Source organism: Propithecus coquereli, unplaced genomic scaffold (assembly GCF_000956105.1).
Source record: "Propithecus coquereli isolate 6110/MARCELLA unplaced genomic scaffold, Pcoq_1.0 Scaffold147, whole genome shotgun sequence".
Taxonomy (NCBI): Eukaryota; Metazoa; Chordata; class Mammalia; order Primates; family Indriidae; genus Propithecus; species Propithecus coquereli.
In genome coordinates, this window is record NW_012139080.1 from 7,291,727 (window position 1) to 7,301,940 (window position 10,214).

Here is a 10,214-nt window from a genome sequence, read left to right on the forward strand (position 1 = left end):
AAATTAGCTAAATCACATAAAAGCAAATACAAGTTGTTATTTTGTGTCCAAATTCAAGAAAAGAAAATATGAAAAACAATATTTTCCACTAAGTTATAAAAGACACGATTTACCTTTATATTCTTGATAGCACTGAAAATCAATAAAATTCTTCTATATCCAGCTGCATATAGCTAGGGTTAAACTAACTATGCTCATAATAGGGCTTTGAGAAATGTGAACAAGAGGGAAAACCATCTATCTATACATATTTATATGTGTATATCGCTACAACAGAATATTATTGCCAACAAATGGGCAAATGTGCACCTGAGCAAATATAGGGGTTTCTGTATAAAACAATGCTAGATTTTAAAAAATGTAAATATACAATATTAAGTCCAATAAAAGAAGACCATTACATTTTGTTTTTTTAAATGCCCTCTTAAGGTCAACTCCTCACATTTTTTAAACAATTAACAGTGTAAGTTTCCTACAAATTCTAAAAATTGTTAGTCATGTAACTGCAAATAGCATTTTATGAGAAATAAGTCTATTTTTAAAAGCTCTTAACTACTTTGGTCCTACAGCTATAATTAAGGTACCAAATAATATATTAGGTGGTAGATAGTAGAATAGAAAGAACAAAGTGTAAATAGAAAACATATTGGGGAGAGAAGCACTTCCTTCTTCATTGAGGAAGAATTATATCAAAAGTCTTGATGAGAAATGAGTTTAATATAGACTAACAATAAACCTGTTAGCTAACAGGTTAGTAAAGTTAGTAAGGAAAACAACTGGGCTTCATTAATGTTTTCTGAAATTCCGTATGTAACAATTTTTTTTCTACAAAGTAAAACGAAAGAAACTATACTGACAAAATACCACAGGAGGTAGACTTCCTCTTATAAAGAAAAAAATAAAACATGACAAGAAATTAATAGTATACACAAATGCAATTCTCACCCGGTCTTCCTTCTTAGGCAACTGATCCTTGATAAGAGTCTTGGTACGCCTGAGAAACCAGCCAGACATCTTCTTTGCAAGCCTTCGCATGGCCTTTCGGCCAGTGGCTAGTTCTCTTTTCGTTGCTGTGTGTCTCTGACCGTGTTCTACTGGGTCAGAAAATTGCTTCTTGAAGTGAGTCCTGCTACCTAAAAGTCCTGGCACAGCCCTTTATAAAGGCAATAAGAAAAATGTGAGGGCTTTATTAAGTTATCTACAAAGAAAAACATTGACTTCTTTTTGCTTCTAAGAGATATATCAAGTCACTTGCTTATTAATGGCAACAAAAACAAAAGCAAAGAAAATAGAATGTTCTTTATGACCGTTTCAGTTTATAACTATAAGAAGATGATGGAATTGGTAACTAAATGTATATATTTATTTACTTTAGGGACCAAGAGAAATATACACAAATAGGTTTTTATGGAACTCTACTCTGTATACCATGCTTCAGATCAAACATCTAAAAACAGACAAATGATTGTTTCAGAAACTAATGATGAGCAAACAAGGCAGCATTAAGCTAAAGAAGTATTAAATAATTTTTTTTAAAAAGTGTTTTCACTCACCAGTCCATAACACACCACAGTTCTTTCATGTTGTTCTGAAGAATGGTTCCAGTGAGGCCAACGCGGACATTACATTTTAAAGCTTTCATAACTTCTGTTACTCTAGCCTTTGGATTCTTGATTCTGTGAGCTTCATCCACAATGACAGCTGACCATTCCAAACTATAAAGAAAGAAAAAAGGGGGAAAGACTAAGAAAACTTCTCTTTCTTAGTCTACAGAATTTTTAAAGAGCAGCTTTCTCTACCAAACTTTGCAGGTTTTTTTTCCCCTTAACTCTTTGACAATTTCTTTAGATTCTTACCTAGTTAGTTTTAAAATAGTCACAGGTTTGGACAGCTCCCAGAAATAAAATGTGTATGGAGAAGACAAAAGGGTACAGACATTCTGTTTGATGATAGGAATAGGAAAAATCTCATTTAAACATCACTACAACGACAATAAGGAATTTTTAAAAAAATAACAAATCAGAAAAAAATATAAAATAAAAGAAGCAAAACTTGCAATGTTAAAAATGAATGAAAAATATCAATATAAACTCATGATTTTTAGAAGTTATAATGCATAGACCTGTCTGTTAGAAAAGGTTTAGAATTGATTATTGCCCCCGTAGCAAGGAGATCCCATAGTGGTCTATCCACTAAAAGGAACCAGCGCCCCATGGAAAAAATGGAGAAATAGTTGATGTCAGACAGGGGAAATACTGAAGAACCAGAAAGCACCGATGTATCCAAAGACAAATGGGGACATGTCCAAAGGATATAGGAGCCAGCCTAATTATAATATTTGAGCGTCATTAAGAATAATGACTATAATTGAGTATAAAACATTTAATAAGTACAAAGAGTTACAGACTCTTACTTCACACCATACATAAAAATTAACTCAAAATACATCAGAGACCTAAATATGAGCTGAAATGATAAAACTTATAAAACATAGGAAGAAAAAACCTTTGTGACTCTGGATTAGGCACACATTTCTCAGATATGACACCAAAAGTATGGTCAATTTAAAAAAATTTGGTAAGTTGGACTTCACCAAAGTTAAAAACTTTCATTCTTCCAAAGATACCACTAAGAAAATAAAACGACATGCTACAAACTGAGTGAAAATATTTGCAAGTCATCTGATAAATGACATGTATACAAAATATATAAAGAACAACTCAACACGACTTAAAACAACCTATTAAAAGAGAAGCAAAAGATTCTAATAGACATTTCACCAAATATTTATCTGAAGATATACAAATGACAAAGGAGCACATGAAAAGATTCTCGACATCATTTTTTATCACAGAAATGCAAATTAAAATCATGAGATGCCACTATAGACCTATTAGAATGGCTATAATAAAAAAAATAACAATATCAAGTCTTGGCAAAGATGTGGAGAAACCAGAATCCTCATACACTGCTTTTGGGAACATACAACTACTATTCTAAGATAGTTTAGCAGTTTCTTAAAAAGTTAAACATGTACTTTCACCCACAAGACTCAGCAATTCCATTCCTAGGTATCTATACAATAGAAACGAAAACTTAGGTACAAAGACTTGTATGTGAATGTTCACAGCAGCATTATTCATACAGCCAAAAACTAAAGACAATCCAAATTTCCATCAACTGGTGAATGGACAAACAAAATAAGGTGTACAATAGTGTTGTTCAGCAACAAAAAGGGACAAATTACTGAAGTATGTTACAATATAGATGAACCTCAAAAACAATACGTTATGTGAAAGAAGCCAGACATCAAAGACTTTATAGTGAATGGTTCCATTTACATGAAATTTCCAGTAAAAGCAAATCTATAGAGACAGAAAACAGATCAGTGGTTACCTGGGGCTGGAGATGGGAGCAGGGATTGACTACAAACAAGTAACTTTTTGAGGTGATAGAAATTCTAAAACTGGATTGTGGTGATAATCACACAACTTTATAAATTTACGAAAAATCACTCTATATTTGCATGGGTACATTTTATGTCAATTATACCTCAATAACCCATGAATCCACAGTCTTACACTCAAAAAAAAAAAAAGGGAGAGGGGTAAGAAACTTTGCCACCATTGTAGATGACCATTATGCTAACTTCTTTTTTTTTTTTTTTTTTGAGACAGAGTCTCACTGTGTTGCCCGGGCTAGAATGCTGTGGCGTCATCCTAGCTCACAGCAACCTCAAACTCCTGGGCTCAAGCGATCCTTCTGCCTCAGCCTCCCAAGTAGCTGGGACTACAGGCATGCGCCACCATGGCCGGCTAATTTTTTTCTATGTATTTTTAGTTGTCCAATTAATTTATTTCTATTTTTAGTAGAGACGGGGTCTCGCTCTTGCTCAGGCTGGTTTCGAACTCCTGAGCTCAAACAATCCGCCCGCCTCGGCCTCCCAGAGAGCTAGGATTACAGGCATGAGCCACCGCGCCCGGCCATATGCTAACTTCTTACTCCAAAAATTAGTAATCAAAGCAAAAGAATCAAGCATCCACCTTGCTTTTTTTTTTTAGTCAAAATTGTAGTTAATTCCTAACTAACGAAGGAAAGCTTTATAGGAGAATACCATTAATAAGTGTAAAGGAAATGGTAAAATTAGAAAAATATTATTTTGTAAACCCCAATAAAATAACTGATTTAGGCAAGAATAATTTGTGTATGTTAATACCACTAAGCAAAAGGATTGAGGGGCCAGAATACTTTAATGGTGGCAAAGTATCACTTTGCAGATTATTTGCTCATTGTAAAGGGACAAACAAATCTTTCCACTGGAGAGATCTGATGGTCACCTCCTTAACCAGTGGGACAAACTTGGCTTCATTAATAGTGGAACAACCTGGCATCAATACTTCCTGAAGGGATACAATATGAAGTCCACAGCATCATTTATGAAACATTCTTGTCAAAAATATTTAACCTGAATCTAATTAAGCCTTTAGGCCAAAATCAGTTTACTCAAACACAGATAATAGAAGATTACTTACACCGCCTTGAAAAAGCAATCAGATAAATCTAATATGTGAAACATATTAGATTATTAAGACAACTGGCCCAGTCCCCTCAAAAAGTCACATAATAAAAAAATAAAAGTTGAGGGAATGATTTAAATTAGAAGAAACTAAACAGACTTAACAACCAAATTCATCATCTGAACCTTTATTGAATCCTGTTTTTAGAATATTAGCTATTAAAGATATTTTGAGAATAATTAAGGAAATTTTAATTGCTATTAATTTTCTTATGTGTGACAACGATAACATGGTACGAGAAAGAAATCCATGGTAAAATATTTAGGAAATCTATGCTAAAATATTTAGGGATAAAGTTGTCATGTTATATGCAACCTTACTGAAATGATTCAATACCACCTCTGTACACAAAAACACACGTGTGTACACACACACACACACACACATGCACACTCTTACACTTTGCCAACATTTGAATATATATAAATACAACTGTTGACTCCAAGTGGTGAGTATATGGATCTTCATGTAACATTATTTCAACTTTTCTACAGGTTTCATATATATAAAGTTTCATATAAATAAAGTTTCATAAATATAAAGTTGAAAAAAGGCAGAAGCCCTCAAGAACAAAGAGAAAGGGAGAGGAGAAAATAACCAGAAAATTCTAGAAGCTAAAAAGAACACGGACAAGATGACTTACTAAAGTAGAAAAAGCAATATCCTCTGCCAGTGTTGGAAAAAGCCAAGGAGCAATCTGATTGATATTATTTAGCTCTTAAAAAGTTAGGAATTTGTGGCACCAGATGCCTCTGGAAACTGGATTCATGTAAATGTTCAACAGTCTGTTTAAGGAGGAGCTGGATCTCCTAGACACCAGTCCCTCCCCTCCACAAAATAGACAGAGCAGGTCGTGCTAAAGGGAGCAAGAGAAAGGCAAAATAATCATTTTTCTTAAGAAGAAATCAACAAATTATGCTGAAAACTAAAGAAAAATTTAAAAGTTGTATCATAAACATGGTCTTCAGAGATATGGAGGTAAAGGCTAAGATCAGTAAGAGCTGAAAGCAAAGGTAATGAGGGGCAGGAGTGAACTGCAGTTTTTCACTAAACACCTTATATCATATCTGGCTTTAAATCGTGTATATATAATCTTGACAAAATTTAAAATGAAGTAAAAAGTATAATAGGAATAACAAAAAGAGATATAGTTCATTCATATTATACAGTGTGTTTTTCTACAATTATCTATAATAAATGTACAGAGTACTATTCTCAAAAATAACTTAATATTTGCTCAGATAAGATATAAATTATTTTAAATATTTGTCAAAATAAAGCCATTTAAATTAATAAATACAACAAAATAAATAAATATAACAAAAATTGTAACATTTGGATTCCTCTAACCTTATAAATATGTCATTCATAGTTACATAATCCCACTTTAGAATTCCTATTTAATATTTATAAAAATCACAGAAAAAATCATTTAATCATTAATCATTAATCATTTAAACATTTATTCAGCAACCATTATGTGCTAAAAGAGTAATAAGCACTGAAATACAGAAATTAAAGATGAAAATCTCCTATATGAAAGAGCTCACATCCTAAAGCAATAGGTAAAAAAATAATTAAAATATGATTGATACTGTGATAAATGAATTTATTACATCTGCTGCAGAACATCTTTTAGGGTGGTATAATATTAGTTAAAAACCCAAGGTCTGGGGTTAGATGGTCAAGGTTCAAACCTAATGTCCACCACTGACTTGGGTGTATAGGCTTGAACAAATTACTTAACTTCTTCATGCCTCAGATTAGTCTGTCTTCTGCCAGGACCCATGAAACAGTAAGAGGCCAACCTATTAGCTTGTAAGTTTAAAATATAAAATCAAATCCCAGACCTGACAAAAACAGTGGTTCTAAATCCAACTTTACCAATAATTATATTCAATGTGAATGGTTTAAATACCCCAAATAAAAGGCAAAGATTATCTTAATAGATAAAAAAGTAAGATTCAACTATACACTAACATATTGGGACCCGAACATATGAATTCAGGAGGTTGTGGGGGGGCACAATTCAGCTTATAACAAGCCTGTTTATTAATCCTTCTCTATTCAACCTGGCTGTCCTCTGTCTGCACGTACAGCAGCCAGGGTATTTATATAAAGTGCAAATCTGCTCATTTATATCATATCAGTAATCTGCTGAAAACACTTCAAGGGCACTCTATTGCTCTAAAGATAAAGATCAAAATTCTCTAAGTAGCTTTCAATACTCTTTATGATCTGCTCCCTGCTTATCTCACTGGTATTATCTCCAGCTACTTCTCTCTTACACTCCAAGCTACAGTAGTTCCCCACATATACGTGTGTGTGTATATATTTTTTTTGCTACTCTGCATTCATAACAGATTCCCATAATTAAAATCATTTATGAAAATTACTGTCTTTGTTTTCAGAGGCACCATATGCATAAAAGATTGTACATGAGATTTACCACTCTTTAACAGGCATTGTTTGGAGAGGTATCCTATGTTGAGTTTAAGAAATAGAATAAGAAACTGTAGAAAACTTGATGCAGATTTTTTCTTCTCACAGAATGTTATTCTCTGAGAATAATATTGAAACTATTTCAATAATTCTGAAATAAAATTAAATGAAGCTAAAGAATATTTAGAGCTTTGTAAAAAATCATAATATAAAGGGATAAATATAACTGATGTAAGCGGAATATTAATGCAATCACCCCCATTATTCCCATCACCTGTTAAGCTCATCCAGACATAAGCGCAGCGTTTCATAAGTTGTTAGAGCAATTTCACATTTCCTCTGCTTTACACGAATCAGTTCATTGTCTTTTTTGTTTCCATGTAAAACAGTGACTCTGAAATATCCCCAGGTGTCCAATTCATCCTTCCAGTTGTAGAGGACAGAAAGAGGAGCAACTATTAAGAACATCTAAAAGAAGAATAAAATTTTTTTTTATTTTTTTAAAAGATAAAGAACCCCAAAGTGAAATCCAGAATATTAATAGTCCTATTCCTTAATTTTGACACTCTAGTTAATAAGAATAAACACAAATGAGTGATTGGCTATATTTGGACATAGAAAACCCTCAAAAATACTTTGCTGCATAATTAGCTTTTTATTAGGACAAAATAGATACCTAACTTGTCCAAAGGAACAGCTCTTTTTATTTCCCCCTACCAAAAAGGCATTGAGAGATAAGAGAGAAGTAACTCTTGAAAAGAGAGAAAAGACTAAAATCAGGATCACAATAATAACTTCAAGTGCCAAGTGGTACTCTTAGATGAATGCATTCTTAGACAATTTATTCACACTTGAAAGGTTCTTAAATGTATGTGTGATATGTCATATCATACACACATACCTCAAACCCACCACTTTTTAATTTGTAACATCCAGTTCATTAAAGGGCCTTTTTCAAAGACTTCCAACATTAACTTTTCAGGATTCTGTTGTGATTCTGGCATTAGCATAATAAATATAAAGGAATTTATTTCTTTTCTATTTCATAAACTGTCTTTTAAAAATGCACATTGTTTTAAATGGACCAATACAAATTTATCTTCTGAGAATTTCATCAAAATTATAATTTTTATTTGGATTTACTTCTGGGAAATCCTATAGGATGTCACTAGTGAGCCCAATAAAAACTTTGAATTCCAGTTCAAATGACCAACTGAACACATGTATGTATTGATGCCAATAAAACAAAAGAACAAATACAAAAATAAATCCATAAAGGTATCAGAATGCCTGAAAGGGCGCTACCAGCAGATCAGAACAGTACAAGAGCAGATGAGAACTGGAATACCTGAAGAACTGAGTAATCCATCCTACATCTATGATAGAGAAAACTTCCCCCAAAAAACCAAATTTTCGTAGAGTAATCTTAAAACAATAAGCAAAACAAAACAACAACAACAACAAAAAAAAACTCGGCAGCTGAGGCAGTTGGAAGGACTGGGTCAAAAAAAATAATAGCCGTGTGATTTTAAGAAGGAACAGTTATATCAGTCATCTGCTTCGAAAAAGCTGATTCTAGCATCAGTACCCAAATTCCCCTACATAAATTACTAGATATATTTTTCTAAAGCAAAACTTATTTGGAAAAATTCTACGGTGAGTGTCAGGGTTGAGGGTAATTTTTGAATTTCAGGGATAAAGAAGAAGTCCTAAATACTGTCAAACAACAACAAAAAAGTCCTTTCCAAGGTAAAAAGTCAGCTTGACATTGGACCTCACCTACAATATGATGTGACAGAGGATACTAAAATGATTTTGGTCAAGAATAAAAGAAAATTTTGAATTAGAATTCTACAGGCAGATAATCTATCAATCAAGTATGAGAGCAATATATAAGCACACAAAATTTATAAAATAAGATTTAATTGAAAATATTGAGCAAAAACTGGTATAAAGACAGAAATAAACAAACTCAAAGTCACAGCAGGAAAATTTAATATATTTCTCTGCAGATCCAGTTGTCCAAATAGACAAAAAGAAAATCATAATAGTACTAAGAGTTTTAACATTGCAATTGACAATCATGATTAAATAGAAATATATAGAATGATGTGGCCATAATGACAAAAAATACACAATATAAGCAAACATTTCAAAACAACAGAGACTACACAATATCCAACATTAGAGCATTAAAAACACTTGACTGTGTCTTTAACCACAAAAAAAATATCAAGGCTATATTATCTGATGCAACAAAACTAGAAATCATCAACAGAGGCTAAGCCCTCCCATTACTCCTTGCCCTAATAATAACCATTTACTTGGAAATTTAAAAGCATCTCTTTTAAACTTGGGTAAAAAAGAATAAAAATTAGGGTCACAGATAATTTAGAAAAGACTAATGAAAACACTACATATAAAAAAAAAACACCTATGGAATGCAGCAAAAGTGGTACTCAAAAGAACATGTATAGCTTTTATGGAATTTATTAGAACACAAGAAAGACTGAAAATAAATGAATTAAGAAATCAACTGGGCCAGGCATGGTGGCTCATGCCTTAATCCCAGCACTTTGGAAGGCCAAGGTGAGAGGATCACTTGAGGTCAGGAGTTTGACTAGCCCAGGCAATATAGTGAAACCCTGTCTTCACAAAACAATTTTTTAAGTTAGCTGGGTATGGCAGCATGTGCCTGTAGGCCCTGCTACTCGGGAGGCTGAAGCAGCAGGATCACTTGAACCTAGGAGTTTGAGGCTGCAATGAGCTATGATCACACCACTACACTCCAGCTTGGGCAACAGAGCAAAACTTACCTCAAAACAAAGAAAAAGAAAGAAAGGAAAGAAAGGAAGAAGGAAGGAAGGAAGGGAGGAAGGAAGGAAGGAAGGAAGGAAGGAAGGAAGGAGGAGAAATTGAAAAAGGTAGAATAATAGCAGTATACGTTATAGCAAGGAGTTTACATATACAGTTGGCCCTCCATATCTATGGGTTTTACATCAGTGGATTCAACCAACCGAGGATTGAAAATATTTGAAAGAAAAATTGTGTCTGTATTGAACATGTACAGACTTTTTATCATTATTTCCCAAAGAATACAGTATAACAACTATTTACCTAGAACTTACATTGTATTGGTACTACAGGTAATCTAAAGATGATTTAAAGTATATGGGAGGAAGGCTGGGCGCGGTG

At 33.1% G+C, this 10,214-nt stretch overlaps 1 protein-coding gene across 1 annotated transcript in view; it reads right to left on the reverse strand.

Annotated features, from left to right (window-relative positions):
• ERCC6L2 (excision repair cross-complementation group 6-like 2) overlaps positions 1-10,214 on the reverse strand; it is a 112,207-nt gene that overhangs the window by 77,571 nt on the left and 24,422 nt on the right. Inside the window, exons 3-5 of the mRNA XM_012640018.1 lie at positions 7,294-7,487; positions 1,554-1,715; positions 946-1,153 (exon numbers count right to left, since the gene is read on the reverse strand). Coding sequence (XP_012495472.1) covers positions 946-1,153; positions 1,554-1,715; positions 7,294-7,487 — 564 coding nt within the window. The remainder of the gene's footprint in view (positions 1-945; positions 1,154-1,553; positions 1,716-7,293; positions 7,488-10,214) is intronic.